Genomic DNA, 18,995 nt, shown 5'->3' with positions numbered 1-18,995 from the left:
CTCAATTAATTGGAAATGGCCTTCTGCTTTGGAGTTGGGGATCAGCAGGGCTTTTCCCTGTTTAGCAGACACAGTCTCAGAATAGTGTCTTCTTTCTCATTTGGTATCTCTAAAATAGGATGATGAGGTGTCTGTTGAGAAAAGAGGCTCTGGATGTGCTGCCTGTGAGATTTCATTGTAAGCTGATGAGCAAATGCCAGTGCTGTTAAAGAAGGATTATATGCTTGATGAGGAGTTAATAGCTTAGAAAATATTTGTCTAATATTTTACTGGAGATGTATTGCCATTAATGAGCAACTGACTCCCAGCAAATCACATCCAGGCAAGCAGAGCACAGCCAATAAATACACCATCAGGGGAGGAAAAATGGTGCTTTGGTGACTCCTGCATCCTACAACTCCTGTCCAAAACCTCCATTTCGGATGACAGGAGTGTAAGACAAGCATTTGCCCTCAGACCCTTCAGATTTTTTCTGAGAGTCATCAGGCTGACAGTGTTCAAAACACTGTGTGTTAAAAAATAAGAGAAAGGAATGGATGTTTGACATAGGTTTGATCCTTGCAGTAGTTAAATATGCTGATGACTGGTAGAATTTTGCCCTGTGCTTTGATTTGAAGGTAATGAACAGGCCCTGATAAGCTTTAACTGCAGATGGCACAGTGGCAACATCCTTTCTTGGGAAAAAGAAAGAAGCAAGAAGGCCTTAAAGAAAATGTTTCCTTGGAGTCCACCATGAGTTTTGCTCAGAACAGTTTTTCTGGAGCAGGCAAGTCAGGCAGAGGTCAAACAGGGTTTGGTGGTGCCACTGATGAGTTTCTGCTTCAGACTGGGACTTCATATGAGCTGTTAGGAATGGATTTTACTCCAGATTCCCAGCATTTCATACTTCTCTTACATATTTAAAGCCCATCCCAGAGTTTTGCAGCTTAAAGACATCTTCAAATTGCTATTTATAGCTGATGCCCCATTTAATTCCTTTATTTTACTGCAAGGCAAAGCCTTTGGCAGTGTCAGTGAGTCCCTATCAGAAGGGAAGCCAGAAGAGGCTGCAGGGAAAGCTCTTTGTCCATACATTCCAGAGGAAGCCCTCAGGCTATTTGCCTGCCCTGAGACACTAGTTAATCAGTTGGTATAGTGCAGGGGCCAGCTGTGTATTGGCCTTCTACTGATGCTGTAACAACCCTATCACTGTTATAATATGTTAGACCTAATCAATTTTCCCTGGTTGCCACCACCTGGTTCTGCTTAGATCAAGCACTAATGAGTAGCTGACAGTATTTAATGAGCTTCTGCAGCAAGCAATTAAATTTTTCACTGACTAAAATGACTTATTTCTTCTGGGCACGACACTCTCCCTCCCTGGGATATTTGGCACCATCAGCTCTCCACTGGGTCAGGCAGGATCCATCTCCATCAGAAAGAGCCTGGAGCAGTGGGCGCTGTCCAGAACTGCCCTCCTCCACTGAGCAGGGGAGCTGTGCTTTTTTGTCCACAGCTTTCCACACTGGTCTGCAGACCAGTTCAGCTCTTTTAGTGGTGACATGCCCAGCGAGCCAACCCCAGCAGTCCATGCTCTGCAGCCGTGGTGTCACCTTCCTTGCAGTGATGGGTTGTGATCGTGCTTTTGGTGAGTCCTGCTCTGGCAGGGCTACTCTGGTAGGTCTTCCTCAGTTGTCCAATAGAATCATGGAATGGTTTGGAATGGAAGGGACTTTAAGATCCTCCAGTTCCAATCCCACTGCCATAGGCAGGGACTCCTTCCACTAGACCAGGTTGTTGAGAGCCCCATCCAACCTTGAATACTTTCAAGGATGGAATTTTCAATAATAAAGATTTTGGTATGGATTTCTCATGGGGAAGAGGATCTGCTCTGTGGAACTGTATCACCATTTCCCTGCTTTCCCTCAGGTGCTTTAGATGTCATTGCCTTGCATTGTGCCAGCTTTAAAGTGCTCTAATTAAAGTGAAATGAATAACTTGCTTATGCTAGATAGACACCTAAATTCTTCTGAAAATCATGGTGAAGTGACTTCCTTAAAATGGATTTGGCACTTGGAGGTATCTGTACAGCAGAAGTATCTGTACTGCTCACCTGCCTTGTAGCTTTGGTCCCAGATAATTGTCCAAACTGGGAGATAGTGTCTTTCAAACCACAGGACGTGAATGGACAACTGGATCCAGATACTTGGCTGTCTGTGTGAAGGAACCATTAAAAGGCAGTGGGACAAATGAGAAAATGTGACCATTAGGGACATACTCCATGCTTGGCCAAGGCAAAAGGCTGGCAAAGTTTGCCACCACTGTCTGAATTGACCATCACAGCATGTCTAGCTTCCTACAATTTTAAGTACTTTCTGTCTCCAATCCACTTTACAAAGATTGTTTTCTAAGTTTCTCTTGTTTCTGTGGAATGTAGTCTCAGGAATTGGCTCGGGTTGATCTAGAGAGAGGATGAAGAACTTTAATAACAGATCCTGCTCAATGTCAATTGTTTGGATTCTCTCCCTCTTTTGAATCTGCTGGAGAAATCTAAAACATCGCAATGAATGTTTAGATGATTAGCCATCCCTGTGATTCCACATGTAAAGCCCTGCGGACAGAGTTTTTTCCCTGCAGTCTCAGTTGTGGCTCCCGGAGCCATATGGAGGCTCCGTGGTCCTCTGCAGACGGCAGATAGTGCTGTCTGTGTCAAAAGCAGTGTCCCCTTACTGCTACTGCCTCTGCTGGGGACTGACAATGTTCACATGGCCTCCTGGAGCCCACAAACCATCTGCAAAGATATTCCTGGAATGGACAAACCCCAAGGTTCTTGAGCTGTTGGGATCCCATAGCACAAATGAGTTTATGCTCCACTAAGCTGCTTAGAAGCAGTTATAATGCAATTATTACAGTCCTTTTCCCCATGGCTCTGCAGCAGTGTCATAAACATGGAATGATTATTTAATTATAAAAAATATTCTGGTAATTATTCATCAAGATGCTGATGATACTGAATTCACAGCAGAACTGTGGTAGGGAGAAAGTGGCTGTACTTCTCCAGACTGAATCTTCTTGGTGGCAACTTCCACATCAATGTGAAGTAAAAAGGAAATAAAAAGGGCAAGAAGGAAAAAGGTGTCTTAGTAATTTGCGAAACCATCCTCCTAATTCCAGACTTGTGTCAGTCTTGTGTGATAGATGTAATATCTCAAGACAAAATAAAAGCATATTTCTCTTTTACTATTCTGCTCCAAGGAAAAAAGACAAATTATGCCTTGTGAAGAAGCAATTTGCTATAAAGTGTAAAAATGCTTTAATATTAATATTTTATAATAAAATTCATGACATATTTATAAACACTCTATCAAGCATTTACAACTCAACCACAGCTGAGAGCTTGGACTAGAATAAATAAGCAAGGACACAGCTAGTATGAAATATACAGCTTAATTTTTATAATTGTGTGTGCTTTATTCTTTACACAAATGGAATGGATGCGCAGAGTATTTACACATAACAGGAGTGTAAGCTGGACAGGGTGTTTTGTAAACTCCAGTTCAGATTCTGAGTACCCCACACTACAGCTGGACTGAGAAACATCCTGCTAAAGAGACGCACGCCGGACATTGTGCTGAAGGGAGCAGCTTGCTGCACTCAGAAATTCAAACTGGCCAATTCAAATTTAGGACCACAAATCCAGAAATTAAAAGGCTATCCCACTAAGAGCCAACAGTGTTGCCATTTTTTTTCCTTTTTTTTTAATGCTTTTCCCCCCTGCACCAAAGACCTTGCTAGGATGCCGGCTCTCAAGCCCAGAAATGCTGTTTTACATCAGGGCAAGTTGCCTGTGCTGTAGGGCCAGAAAGTGTAAGCTGCTAATGTGCTGTGAGAGATGATGGATCGCCTCTGGTGCTTTTCACCTTACAGGCAGGGTCTCAGAAAGGGCCAATGAAGTGATAGTTCTATAGCTCTTGGTGAGATGCAGCTGAAGTCTTCTGCAAACCATTTGGCCCTTGGCGTCTTTTTGTTAGCAATTTCACAGCACTGGCCTCAAAAGGATCTTGGTCCATGACTTGGCCCTCTGGATGTTACAGTAAAATAAGCAGTAAATAATGATGGAAAGCGCTGAGCCACTGTTTAATTGGGTGGCCTTGGTGTTTTACAAAGATGCAAAAAAATCAGTGTGATGAGGAGGGTGGATGTTTAACTTCAGGGGTATAAGTGGGATGGACTCCATTGAAACCAGAGGAGTGACTGTGATTTCCACCAGCTGAGGATCTAGGCCAGCTATATGCTGGACAGATTTTATATGTTATCGGTTGTTAGCTTTGATGCTGACTTGTGTCCTAGAATGCAAACTTTCTTTTTTTAGCATAATAACCTCATCCTTTTTCCTGAACCAATTGACAAAATGTCTGATTTTTAATGGGAAAGAAAAAAGTTTATTCCACCAAGGAAGGGGCTTGAATGCAGTTGCACAGTGTACCACATGCATAACATGACAGGCAAAGTGTTCAAGAGGGAAAATATTGAGATTAAAAGCTGTGAAGGATAAAAGACCACTTTCTGTGAACATGGCAGATATTATGGCTTTAAATCTGCATCTGAAAAAGGAGGTTGATACTTTTTCCTCAACACAGGAGGAGGATATATATCCTCAACACAGGAGGATATATATATGTATACCTACAAATATCCTCATGTGTTTTCACGCACTAAATCCTCTGCTCAGGGATACAATTTGAAAAACAAAAACTAAAATATAAGAAAACCAAAAGAAAAATACAATTTGACTGGGTGCTGATGAGCGAGTAACAGTGAAGGTGTAATGCCAACAATTTCTCCATAGAAAACTAATGTAAATAGGTAGGTGGATGTTGTGTACCTAGGACACTGTTGCTGGCTCGTAGTGGTTATTAGCTCAGGTACCACACTGCTCTCCAGGAAGAGGATTTGTAATTTCAGTGCAATGGAGAGATTTCTTATCCTTGACTTTCACTGAGTGGTTGTTAGGACCCTATCCACACCGGAGCATCAAACCATGCTAGCTACAAACACAATTACATCACAGAATATTGATCTAGAAACAGCCTTTACTACCAAAGAAATTACAAAGCGCTAGCATGGACAGGGTACCTCTGCAGGAAGGTAGGAAGGGGGATTAAGCAAGAAAGAGGCTCTTCCACTGGTCGATGGTCAGACCGTAAGATCAGTAAAGAAGTGCCATTCCACTGAGCCCTGTTAGCAAGCTCTCAATGAGTCAGTGCATGGAAGATTTTTTTATTTTTTTTTTTGTTTGTGGCAAGGAAAAATAATTCATTTGTAATATTGCACATCTGCACAAAGCTAGCAAGATGTAACTGTGATCATTCATGGGTGGACAAAAAGCTGTGATAATTTTGATTCTGCTTAGACCCTATGGTGCTACACACTGTGCCAGAACATGAGATATAGCACCAGGGGTGTGATCTGGCACTTTTCCTAAAGGGTCCAGCATTTGCATTGGTCTCATGGTTAGACGCTCCCAAGTCTTTAACACGGACAGAAAAGGAATCTAATTATGCTAAGCTGTGTTAGCACCAATATGGAGTCGGGCGCCAATTGCTGTGGGTTGTGAGTTTGGACTTCTTTTTCACCAGATGTAATTTTGCATGAGTCTTATGCTTTTCTTCCTCCTCCCACTACCACCCAGTATGATCTGAACAGCTGCAATGCAAAAATGGACTGCAGCTCTTAGGATGCTGCGACATGGAACGCAAAACATCAACACACAAAACAAATGGGAGTACAAGTCCTAAGGGAAATAAGACCTCTCACTGATTCTCTTGACGATTTGTTTTTAAATATACGTTTTATTTAAAAAAAAAAAAAAGAAGAAGTGCAATGTCAACTCTAAAATGGAAGCACAAACAACAGACAGGGAAAAATAAATAATGTAACTACAGTAACCAAGGACTGATGGAAAAATTGATTGTACTCAGCCGTAGTGTTACTGTTCACTGTAAAGCACAGCACATGACAAAGCAAAACAGTTACTAGTAGGATAGTACCATAAAAGGCTGCATGCTGAACTAAGAAACAAAGAAGCAGATGTGATTGATTGCTTAAAAACAGAGCTGAAAATTAGAATGAAGTTCCTGCTTTAGGATACTTGGTTTTTCAGGTCTGGTGGGCTATTTCCCAACCTGGGGCAATAGTATTTTGCCAGCATGGAAAAATCCATGGCTTCCAAAGATCTGGGGTCACTCTGTGGACTTCTGCATAATTATCCAAAATCAAAGCATTCATTAATTAATATTAAAAAAAAAAGGTTTATAGCCCTTCTGGTTACAAAGCTCTTCTGGAGACTTAACTGATACCCTTGTTTATAAAGCTGTGCTGACCAGGCAGGAAAAATAGTTAAAGAAGTGTGAACTTCTCAGAGTTACCATAGCTGGGCAGTAAGCATGAGAGGCCCGCTCAAGAGCCAGTAAAATGCCCGTGTTTTTAACCCTGTCACTGCTGGTGGCTTTTGCAAACATCCAGCTCGTCGCGCTGTCCGCGGAAGGTGCTGGGAAGCCCTGTCAGCCGGACAGGGTGCACAAGTGTAAGCTTCAGGCAGACAAGGGCCAGAGGAGTCTATTTAGCATTTGCCCTGAAGACATCCGTAAGCATTAGGGCTGCTGTAGCCACCAGCTATAAGCATTGCACTTCTGCAGTGCAGCAGAGGCAGGAGTGTGGGTTTTGTAGAGAACATGGTCCAGCAGCAGCAAAGGCAATTCAGTTTTACTGTCATAGCATCTGTTGCAGTTGTCCCCTTGTAAGTCAGTGAGGAATGGCATCACTATACAGAAGAAGGGCAATGTGAAACGAGAAAAAAAATGCCTCCTTCTCCCCTTCTGTACACCCCAGACTGCAATTCCACAGACTTTCCCCAAATCCCTCACAAATGTCTATTGCCTCAGGTTTTGCTTTTAAGACCCTTGTTGACTGTGAAATGAATGAAGATACAAGTTAGTTGGTGACCCGCCTGCAAAGAGAGGAAAGATCAAATGCTTTTGTTATTTCCCTGAGGGAAACAGGAAGAGTCATAAAACATTTGGGGATTAAGGGTGCCTCCTTCCTACAAGAGAAATTATTAGCTGTGTTTAAGCACTGACATTTTGCTTCTGAATAGTTGTCCCTCTCAAAAATGCATTATCCTTTTGTGTTCAGAAAATTCCTACAGGGCAGTGAGTTCAAGAGATCTTTCCACAGGAGTTCATAATGATTAAACAGAGGCAAGGGAGAGGATTAAATTGAAAGAAAAAAAATATGACAACTACTCTTTAAGGAATTTTCTTGCTTGTCATTAATAATAGAGAATCTTTTATGGAAGAGGTATAATGCAACTTGATGGTCCTCTTTACATTTGACAGTCGCACAAGGGTGTAAATATTTAATCTTTCAATTAATTAATCTTTACAAAATATCTTCACAAAAACATTTTACCTATAGAAATTAGTTTCTATACATCAATATATTTTTATTTTTATAAATTATTCCATCTTTAAGTGCCTTCTATCAATATAAATGATAAAATAGACAATCAAAAATTTTAAAGCTTTTCCCAGTTGTATCCCTCCTTGTTAACATAGGTGCTGTGAATCCTCATACATGTGTCTGTCTGCATGGGAATGTGTTTGAGTGCACATGTGTGTGGTGCGAAATGCTTCCATCCTCTCCCACCCCTAAACACCATTAAAATAAACCATATTGTTGGTAGTTCCTGATGAAATAGTGCTTCCAAAGGGGGGAAAAAAAAAGTTTGACTTGGTTTCAGAAATCAAAAGATGTGCATAGTTACCAAAGTCGAGGTGTACCAACTACAAATGTGCAATGACAAGCTTGGAACAGGACCCACCTCCCAGTCAGGTCACAGAGTGTCCCCACAGTGACCTCAGTAGGAAGCGGACCAAATACTCTGAGCTTGATTTTGCAAGGTGCGTGTGGCCCTGATCTAGCAAAAATGCTTAAGCCTGTGCCTAGCTTTGAGCACGGGAACAGTCCTACTGAACTGGTGGGACTGATTGGCATGGGGAAGGGTCACAGGAGACTCCAAGTCAACAGGCTACTCATGTGTAGGAATTGCGGTCAAGTGCTGAGCGCCTTGCAGGATCAAGCCCTCTGTGAGGTTCAAGAGCTGGGAACTTCTCTAAAGCAATCAACACACTGAGCTCAGCCATTGAAATTGATCAAAATGTCCGCATGGGCACAGGAGGTGGCTTAGCTCCCCTTGACAGAGGGTCTCCACGTCAAAAGTTTATACCTACAACTCGTGCTCTGAGCACACAACAGATTTGCTTTATATGGTAGAAGTCTTTTTGTTCCTACCCTTTGACCCATCAGTGTCCTTCATGGCTTCAAACACTTTGTGTTGTACATTCATCAAAATTCACATTGACTGCAAAGAACATAAATGCAACAAAAAAAGGAAAGCCTCCAAATAGTATATTATAGTTTTCTTCTAAATATTCTCCCGTCGTAATCAGAGGTGCAGTGGCTAATTTATAATTTTTCCTTTGAAGGAATCCAGATGAAAGGCCCAGATTGTTCTTCAATTACAAGTTTGCATTGATTATATATATCTTCTAAGCTATCTCCTTGGACAATAGCTGCAGTAGAGAAAACATATCAATATTTCTTTTAATTGATAGAAACAGCATCCAGTGTCAGAAGATCTTCAGCATACTCATAGATACTTATGGAATGAGAAAGAATACTGGCATGCTGAGATATTTATGGAAAAGTCATACCCCTGCAGATGACAGCTAAGTTCAAATCAATGGCACCTGCCTGTGGCAGAGACCCATCCCACTGCTCATACTGAGAAGACTGAGCCAGGTTAGTTCAGAGAACTAGCACTTCTGTCCTGGGAGGGCAGCATAAGAGATCCTCCCACTGCTGGAGGTCATGCTTTACACTTCAATTTAGAACCTACTTCAACAGTGAGCAGCAGCAGGTTTGCAACCTTTCGGATCTGGTTATAATATAAAATAATATACATAATATCTGGGTATAATATAAAATAATAATATAAAACTCTTGGCTGCTGAGGTTAACAAGATCAGGCCCAAGCTGACAGAAGGTAAAATAACTATAACACAAAGCACAGTGGTTGTCCCTTAATTTCCCTCTGCATAGATACTCCTTCAGGACATCAAACTTTTGAGGAATCAAGTGCCTCAACTGCTCTTGAATTTCAAGGAAATACTACTCGCAAGCCAGAAGTCCTTGCTCTGGGCACACCATACTGACAGGTACCCTAGCTCAAAGACAGGATTGATCTAGTAGTTTTGCAATAAAAGATTATATCTTAGGGGGAAAAAATGGTATTAATAAAAACATACCTGTGAAATATTCTCCAAATTCTTGTTCTAATTTAATTGCTCGATCATAGGTTTTCTTTGCTTGTTCCTCTGTAAGACGTTTATTCATTTCCCTAGAAACATGGAGGAAGTAATCAAAAAGTTTAGATCCTTGCTAGAATGGTTTTCAAAAGGCATGCTCAACTGAATCACAGATGGATTGAGATTGGTAAAAGAATGAAATGGTAAAATTCTTCCAACAGTTCATGGACAGCTTCAATATTTTCAATTTAATTTCATTCTCTGTAGTACAAAATTACTTCTTCAGACTGTTTCTCATTTCACTTTTCTCCACCAAATTTTTATCTTGGGTTCAATACTCTACATTTTCAACAAAATACAAGGCCTAGGTCTGGCAGCTGCTAACTGAGATAGGCTTGAGACATCAGGAGTCCATAGATAGGTCTGGAATCAGGGATGTCCCATAGTCTGAGCACTCAGCACTCCTGCCTGAAGCTCTGTCAGGAACCTCTGTGTCTCCCAGACTCAGCTGGTGGTCTCAGATGGGTAAGGTTGTACTGACCACTTATTTTGTGCTAATGAATATATAAAAAAAAGACAAATGGTAATATTCTGGTTTCTTCAACATTTTGTTATTTGATGGAGCATTTCTGTTTCAACAGAAACACTATTTAATAACTTTAGGAAATGAGTTGTATTGCCCATGCATGCTCAGGTATTACATGCTCATTCACTGCTTTATACTCGTGCCTGTAGATGTCTAAATAGAGTTTGCTTGTTCTAGCATTTTTTCCCAGCGTAGATTAATTTTTTTCTTAAAACATAACAGAAATTTTCTGAGGCAAGTAGGAGAGCATAAATCTGATTTTATGCCTTGCACTGAATCATATGATTACATGGTAATGGACTGTATACAGTATGGCATGGGTGATGCATGTCGGAAATTATGGACATGATAGTGTGAAAAGAAAAAAGCTCTATGAAGTGCACAACAGTATGAACTTGCTACAGCTAACACCTACTTGACTTCTGAAAAACATCCTGGGAGATGTCCAGGATGCAAAAAGAAGTTTCCAGAAATGGCTTAAAGCTGCCTACCTATACAAGTAACTGTATAGCTGGGAACAATGCTTAGAAAAATCCCTTTGCAAGTACTAATGCCATGGAGAAGGCAGGTTCATAAAATGAAGGCTAAGAAAGATATTATTTTAAATTTATGTCAGTTATTTGTAAATTATATAAAAAGGTTTAATATAATCCATGTGTTGTTCTGCTAAATTTGTAATAATACTAATTCGATTTATTGGAAAGATGGCTATCTAATCAGGTGGACTTCACATCAGATACCCCTGCTTTGGGTGACTGAACTAAAACTCTGTCTTGTAGTGGGATACACCTCTCCAAATTCTTAGGTAAACTTAACATTTTCATCTTATGGGCACTTAACCAATATTGTAATGCTGACAACATCCTCTTCCTTTCAAATCTGTTTCTGGTAAATTTTTGAGAAGTCTTTCTCAAGATCTTTGAACAGCAGAAAAGATAATACTAAAATATAAAGAAGTGCTTAAAATAGGAAGTACTGTGAAACAGGTAGAAATTTGCATTACACTTTCAGGTTTTAGATTTGCCTGGGGTATAAAACCATGCTAGTTGTATTCCTGACTGCCCATTCTGTGCCCTTAAAAGAGAGGATGGAGAAGGGGGAGGATCATGATGTCCATTTTTCATGATGAAATTGAAGTGCCGTCATACTGGAGCCCCTTCTATTTCTTATTTCTTAGCTGGGGACCTGCACAGCTGGTGAATTCAAAATATAGTGCATATGTTCTAGGGTTTTCCTCCTCTCCCAGTGAAGAGCTCACCCAGGCAGGTTCTTTCTTATTCCATTTCTCATTCCCATGATCTCACCACTGTCCTCATTCCTCTAGAGAGAGAGGCTGATTGGAGGGTATGAAAAAGCATGCCTCTGGGAGTAAACCAGGTGGAGCCATGTAGGAGAGTGGTGGAGGGATGGATGGATGGATGGATGGATGGATGGATGGATGGATGGATGGATGGAAGGAAGGAAGGAAGTGGCGGAAGGAAGGAAGTGGCGGAAGGAAGGAAGTGGCAGAAGGAAGGAAGTGGCGGAAGGAAGTGGCGGAAGGAAGTGGCGGAAGGAAGTGGCGGAAGGAAGTGGCGGAAGGAAGTGGCGGAAGGAAGTGGCGGAAGGAAGGAAGGAAGGAAGGAAGGAAGGAAGGAAGGAAGGAAGGAAGGAAGGAAGGAAGGAAGGAAGGAAGTGGCGGAAGGAAGGAAGGAAGTGGCGGAAGGAAGGAAGGAAGTGGCGGAAGGAAGGAAGGAAGGAAGGAAGGAAGGAAGGAAGGAAGGAAGGAAGGAAGGAAGGAAGGAAGGAAGGAAGTGGCGGAAGGAAGGAAGTGGCGGAAGGAAGGAAGTGGCGGAAGGAAGGAAGTGGCGGAAGGAAGGAAGTGGCGGAAGGAAGTGGCGGAAGGAAGGAAGTGGCGGAAGGAAGTGGCGGAAGGAAGTGGCGGAAGGAAGGAGGGAAGGAAGGAAGTGGCGGAAGGAAGTGGCGGAAGGAAGGAAGGAAGTGGCAGAAGGAAGGAAGTGGCGGAAGGAAGGAAGTGGCGGAAGGAAGGAAGGAAGTGGCGGAAGGAAGGAAGGAAGCGGCGGAAGGAAGTGGCGGAAGGAAGTGGCGGAAGGAAGGAAGTGGCGGAAGGAAGGAAGGAAGGAAGTGGCGGAAGGAAGGAAGGAAGGAAGTGGCGGAAGGAAGGAAGTGGCGGAAGGAAGGAAGGAAGGAAGTGGCGGAAGGAAGTGGCGGAAGGAAGGAAGTGGCGGAAGGAAGTGGCGGAAGGAAGTGGCGGAAGGAAGGAGGGAAGGAAGGAAGTGGCGGAAGGAAGTGGCGGAAGGAAGGAAGGAAGGAAGTGGCGGAAGGAAGGAAGGAAGGAAGGAAGTGGCGGAAGGAAGTGGCGGAAGGAAGGAAGGAAGTGGCGGAAGGAAGGAAGGAAGTGGCAGAAGGAAGGAAGGAAGGAAGGAAGTGGCGGAAGGAAGGAAGTGGCGGAAGGAAGGAAGGAAGGAAGTGGCGGAAGGAAGGAAGGAAGTGGCGGAAGGAAGTGGCGGAAGGAAGTGGCGGAAGGAAGGAAGTGGCGGAAGGAAGGAAGTGGCGGAAGGAAGTGGCGGAAGGAAGTGGCGGAAGGAAGTGGCGGAAGGAAGTGGCAGAAGGAAGGAAGGAAGTGGCGGAAGGAAGGAAGTGGCGGAAGGAAGGAAGTGGCGGAAGGAAGTGGCGGAAGGAAGGAAGTGGCGGAAGGAAGTGGCGGAAGGAAGTGGCGGAAGGAAGGAAGGAAGGAAGGAAGGAAGGAAGGAAGGAAGGAAGGAAGGAAGGAAGGAAGGAAGGAAGTGGCGGAAGGAAGGAAGGAAGGAAGGAAGGAAGGAAGGAAGGAAGGAAGGAAGGAAGGAAGGAAGGAAGGAAGGAGTGATGGAGCAGTTTGTTTACAGCAATGGCCATGTCCTCTTTCAAGAGCAGGTGCAAACCTGATTTATGGTCCCTTCACTCTTGTTACCTCCCCTTCAGATGGCTGAAGGGCATCTGATGGGGAGGTAAGAAGAGCGAAGGGACCATAAATGAGCAAATGAGCATATGCATAAATGAGAGACTACAACTTTATGTGCTAATTTTGATGACAGATAAAGCTTTTGTCTTTGTTTCTCTGCATCTTGTGATTAGATTTTTTTTTGCGTTTTGGCTTTGCTATTGAAGTGGCTTTTAACTCATTTGTATGAACAGGAGTAATAGTTATGTCAGATTAAGCTCTAATTCTTTTTGTGTTGCAGTACTTAAATACCTAAAAAAGACTGAATCACAGAATCATTAAGTTGAAAAAGACCTCCAAGATCATCAAGTCCAACCTTTGACTGATCACCACCTTGTTAACTAGACCACAGCACTGAGTGCCAAGTCCAGGCATTTCTTGAACAGCCCCCTTGTTTTATTGTCCTAAGTGAAGTATTAGCATTGCTTTGGTTCAACAACAGGATGATTGTCATAATATTTTGCATGTTTATAACACCATTCAGTCTATTCAAGGATTTGCTGTTCTAACATCAAATCCACAAAGCCTTTATGTTATTGCCACTTTTCTGGTTCTGCCTGATGTATTTTTTCAGAGTAAGGGCCACTTTTATTTACTTTGTGTTTTTTTTTTTTTTTTAATCACTCCAGAGGCAATGACAGCATTAAACAAATAATGGAAATGTTTTATGAATGGGAAAACTGTATGTTAAGATCTCTGTTAAAACAATCAGTGCAGAAGGTGGTATATCAGACTACTCTTCCCCTTTTATACAGCAACAAAATCAGAATATGATTGAATTGTAGGCTGGAAGAAAAATCAGGAAGTCAGGATGGTGCTGTGCAAGCACCAGATATTGTGCATCACTCCTTGTAATGTGGCTGGACATACAACAAGCTCATTGCCAAAGGTAGGGCCTAGAACAATGCATATTCCAGGGATGGGTCATGTTGGAATTCTCCAGCTCCATGACCAGTGGCTGCAGGTACACTGTTACCATCACCACACACGCATCTGTCACAGGAGGGGGAGTGCCAATGTTTTAGCTGTCAAACACAAACCCATGGCACTACCTGGCATTTGCAGAGCAATGGGGGAGGGGAATCACAGAATCATGGAATCACCAGGTTGGAAGAGACCTTCAAGATCTTCGAGTCCAACCCATTCCCTATCACCTCAACTAAACCATGGCACCAAGTCCCACATCCAGTCCTTTTTTAAACACATCCAGGAATGATGACACCACCACCTCCCTGGTCAGACAGTTCCAGTACTTGATCACTCTCTCAGTAAAAACTTTTTCCTAATATTCAACCCCTATTTCCCTTGACACAGTTTGAGGCTGTGTCCTCTGGTTCTGTCAGTTGCTGCCTGGAGAAAGAGACCAACCCCACCAGGCTACAGCCCCTTTCAGGGAGTTTAGAGAGTGACAAGGTCACCCCTGAGTCTCCTTTTCTCCAGGCTAAACACCCCCAGCTCCCTCAGCCGTTCCTCACAGGGTTTGTGTTCCCAGCCCCTCTCCAGCCTCATTGCCTCCTCTGGATGTGCTCAAGCGTCTCAATGTCCTTCCCAAACTGAGGGCCCAGAGCTGGACACAGCACTCAAGGTTTGCCCTCACCAGTGCTGGGTACAGGAGAAGGAATGACCTCTCTGCTCCTGCTGGCCACACTGTTCCTGACACAGGCCAGGATGCCCTTGGCCTTCTTGGGCCCCAGAGCACTGCTGGCTCATGTTCAGCTGGCTGTCATCAGTGCCCCCAGGTCCCAGAAAACCTCCAGGTTTTCCACCTGGGCACTGTCCAGCCACACTGTCCCCAGCCTGTAGCATTGCAGGGAGTTATTATGGCCCAAAATGCAGGACTCAGCACTTGGACTTACTAAACGTCATCCTATTGGACTCTGCCCATCCATCCAACCGTTCCAGGTCTGTCTGTGGAGCCCTCCTACCTTCCAACAGATCAACACATGCTCCCAGCTTAGTGTAGCCTGCAAATTTACTAATGAGAGACTCAATCCCCTCATCCATGTCATCAGTAAAAATATTGAACAGAAGTGGCACTGAATTCAAAATTTCACCCCTATCACAGCAAATTAAGCTGATAGCTCTTGCATAACTGTAAGTGTATATGGAAAACAACTTGATAACCATATATTTTTTTCTGAATTTTAACTCTGGATAAATATCAATTCCATACTTCTTCCTCAGCCTTCTCTCTGTGACACTATATAATTTCTCCTCCTCCTCTGCCAGCAGGATGGAACCCAGAATTAGGCCAGCACTCCAGCTGAGGCCGCAGTAAAACAAAATAGCAGTCTATTGTGTCCTTACACAACACTGATACAGCCCACAAAAAAAAAATCTTTTTTGTTTTTGCAATCACATTACCCATCCATTTGTTTTCCTGTGTGATCCACCTCAACTACCAGATACTTTTCTGCAGTGCTATAGCTAAATTATTCCCTGCTTGTACTCATGTCTTTCATTGTCTCTCCTTTGTCTGTGCTGAAGTTCATCTTACTGATCTTACATTGAGTTTTGCTCTTATCCCTTAAAGTACGTGCCACCTCAGACAGCCTTGGCAGCATGGAGCTGGTGCCTTCTCTTTCACTCTATTGCTATGTTTGCCCTTCTCCAGTCCCATGGCTCCTTGCCTATCCTCTTACAGACCTGCAGGTAAATGAAGGGCGGGTGAAGAGGAACACACCTCAAGTCTGACACAGGTTTAACAGGGTTGTGCCCTTGGCCAGGCTGTAAAGCCCAAGAGCACCTGAGGGAACATGGGACAAGCCAAGCTGTGTGACTGAGTCCCCGATGAACTCATTGCACAGGTTGGAGCAAGTACACCAAGCACTGGCAGGGAGTTCTTCGTGGTCCAGCACATAATCCCATGTGTGCCAGTCTGAAAGGTTCAAAGCTATGGCTTGTTCCTTGAGGTACCAGGATACAGTGGATGACAGGTTCTAAAGGAACTCTTCCTACTTCATCTCATTATTAATAATTTTAGACAACAAGCCAAATGTAGACTCAAGACCTGTGTGGTGCCACTTGAGGCTGTACTTGAAAATAATAAAATGCCTGAAGAAGTTTATACTCACATCAGAGGCTCCCATGATTTGGGCTTAATGAAGATAGCAATGGGATAGAGTTGTGCAACTTGTAGTCGTTTGATAGCATTTCCTGACACATCAAGTATACAGTGCTTGCCCTGTTGGAAACAGATGAGCATGTGTTTATTTTTGCTGACTTTGCTAAAGATAGGAAGCAAATCAGTGACACAGCGCCCTGGAATGGGGCCATTACTGGCACACCAAGGCAGGAGTAGCCCAGGGTACAGGTTCCACTACGCTGTGTTCTTTCCTTTGCTTTGGTGCCAGTATAAGTATGCACTGGTGATATGGGAACAAACTTGGGATTTATTTTTTACTGGGGTGAAATTTGCAGGGGCAGGAGGATTTTCTTGAGATGAGGAAAATCAGTTCATAAAAGCAATAGGACGTCCACATCCGAAGTGATTAATTCAGTTCTTGTTTACGTCAAAGCCTCCCTGTGTCACCTGAGGCAAATAATTTAATCTTTCTGTGGTTTGTTCTTTTGCCTCACTGAATGTGATTTAGTTTATCTGCTCTTACAGAGAGAAGAGTAGAGGCTGTTTTGAAGAGTACTTGAGGCATTGGGTTAGAACCCTGAATCCATGGCACTACATCCAAGCACAGACAGTGCCAAGGAGGATGTCATTCAAAGCTGGAGACTCCACTTGTGGAGTCATTATAAAACCTATAAATATTAGGATGCCATTTTGCAGCTATTTTATATTTTTGGCAGAGAATCATGTCTGAGACACAATGTGGAAACAAAGCAGATCATGTTGCATCAGCCATAAAACTACTGTCAACCTACCCTTTCTGCCACAAATCTCACAGACTGGACACTAGTTCCATACAAATTATCATTGTACTGCCCAGCTTCTATAAATTTGTGCTCTTGGATATCTTTTTCCATTTGTTCTCTTGAAATGACAAAATGATAATCTCTGCCATCCACTTCATAGTCACGCTTTGGCCGTGTGGTATCTGCATGAAACAAAAGACAGAAGATGAAGAAGTCTGCAAAAACATTAAGTGCAAAAAATGCAGCCATGATTTGCTCAGTGGAAAATGCTGGGTCTACTCTACATGAGGGCACTTCACATCTGAAAGCACATCTCTGGCTACTACATATTGTTTTTAATGGAGCTATGCCAATAAAGCTGTCTTTCTGTAGTAATACCTTCTAATGTTTACCTCCAATCAATACAGGCTGAAATAAAATCAGGGTTTAGTGGAATTCCACTTTTTTCAGCAGAATCACACATAAATCTCAAATATAAAATGCATTTCATATTTTATATTTTACATTATTACTGTGATAAAATGAATTGTGATCTTATCAACTCAATTTAGCCTTATTTATAAGCCTGATTCTGTTCCCATCTCTAGTAGTTTTAAGTTAGTGTATTGCCAGAGACAACCATTTAAAATGAAGTACAACTGCAATTAGGCCCTCAAATAAACAGCAAGTTCTAATTGTCCAAGATATAAATATTCTCTTTAATTCAGGGTCTAACACTGCTTTCTGATTCAACAGTCCATATCTCACACAAATCACAGATTATTCTGTATATTTATTGGTGGATGCTGTGCAATTGAGTTGAAACTTTTACATTTTACTAGAGTTTCAAACTTTTCAGAATTTTTTCCCAGATGTCCACAACCTTTAAAAAATGGTTTTAAATTTATTCGTTCTTTTTGCCTTTTCTGTCTGATGTAAAAATGACTTTTGAGAAACCCAACTGTGCATAATTCATGGACGCTGCTCTCATAGAAATTTACTTAATGTGTGTCACCAAGGGATAGCATTCACTCAGCTGCAGAACTAGGAGGAGAATCATACTTACGTGGTACACATGAGCCAAACTTATCAGGGAACTCAGATATCAAATCATCGTTGATCCGATCTTTCATAGGACCCAGAATAATAACTGGCCTGGTGTAATTAACTGAAAAGCAAAAGGATCACATTTTGATGGCCTTACCACAATAATAAATAAATGCACCCAAATATCACTAACCAGAGTTGGTTGGTGTCTGAAGTGAGAATTTAGACAAACACTTTATTGATGAATATTTTATTTCTTGACATGAAAAGGGGGAATAGAATGAGTACCACTGCAGAGCTCAGTGATGGTTCATGCACAAGTCAAATGACTGTGTAGAAACATAGACATATTTGCTACCACTCAACAAGGTCACTCCCAGATGCTTGCAGATGGACTTTTCCATGAGGTATGGAAAGGCTATTGCACCCTTTTTTTCACCTCAAGTTATATGAGTTTATCCTCCATTAAACCAGATGGATGTGCTCCCATTTTAGGTTGCCTTTCCATATGTTTGTCTACCCTGGACAGTGGCACATATCACATGAGAAGCAAAATAATAAAGGCTTTCCATGTGACAATATTTCAGTAAATCCAGAAAATCTACATCAGTATTTTGTAGACTGATTCATTTTCTGTACTAGTCCATGAGAATGAACTGGGGAGAAGAGTCCTGGGAAAGTTAAGAAGTAGTAGCTTCCAAGGAATACCACAATATTTTGTGGTTTTTCATATGAAAATAGACTGAGTATCCAAGATAAGGAAGCCACAGTGAATCTGGGGCTGGCAGAGCAAGGCTTACTGCTCTGCTGGCCCCCAAATTCTGAAATGAAAAACATAAGGAAGAGTGATAGAAAAGAAGATGAAACTTACTTTCCTGTCTTGTGACAGGTTCATAAGAAAAGATGCAGTCCTCTTGGCCTCCTGATGAGAGAAGAAAGAGAAGAGATTGAAGCTGATGAGTAACATGTCAGGTACTTAAGTTTGATAAAATGCTTCACATAGAGACAGACCAGATTCAACACTTCTATCTTGATAAGCCTCTCACCTGAACCATTCCAAGTCCATTATAACTTCCATGTATGGACACAGTTTTTCTCTTCCCCACCCTCCCCTTCCATGTGTTTCAATTCTATTTACTGAAGTTGGACTTTTTTATTGATGGGCAACATAGCTTTATTTGTCATTTGA

At 42.4% G+C, this 18,995-nt stretch overlaps 1 protein-coding gene across 41 annotated transcripts in view; it reads right to left on the bottom strand.

Moving 5' to 3' along the window:
* Positions 1–3,659: 3,659 nt before the first annotated feature.
* Positions 3,660–18,995, bottom strand: part of DLG2 (discs large MAGUK scaffold protein 2) — a 993,421-nt gene continuing 978,085 nt past the window's right edge. For all 41 annotated transcript variants that reach the window (XM_074535042.1, XM_074535043.1, XM_074535044.1 and 38 more), the window contains 6 exons: positions 18,678–18,728; positions 17,826–17,927; positions 16,790–16,962; positions 15,988–16,097; positions 9,348–9,439; positions 3,660–8,612 (listed from right to left, as the gene is read on the bottom strand). In XM_074535042.1, the coding sequence (XP_074391143.1) occupies positions 8,506–8,612; positions 9,348–9,439; positions 15,988–16,097; positions 16,790–16,962; positions 17,826–17,927; positions 18,678–18,728 (635 nt within the window). In that variant the 3' untranslated portion in view covers positions 3,660–8,505. The remainder of the gene's footprint in view (positions 8,613–9,347; positions 9,440–15,987; positions 16,098–16,789; positions 16,963–17,825; positions 17,928–18,677; positions 18,729–18,995) is intronic.

The sequence above is a fragment of the Zonotrichia albicollis genome, chromosome 2 (genome assembly GCF_047830755.1).
Source record: "Zonotrichia albicollis isolate bZonAlb1 chromosome 2, bZonAlb1.hap1, whole genome shotgun sequence".
Classification (NCBI taxonomy): Eukaryota; Metazoa; Chordata; class Aves; order Passeriformes; family Passerellidae; genus Zonotrichia; species Zonotrichia albicollis.
The sequence above is the reverse complement of the archived record's forward strand: the minus strand, read 5'-3'. Positions and strand labels throughout refer to the sequence as shown.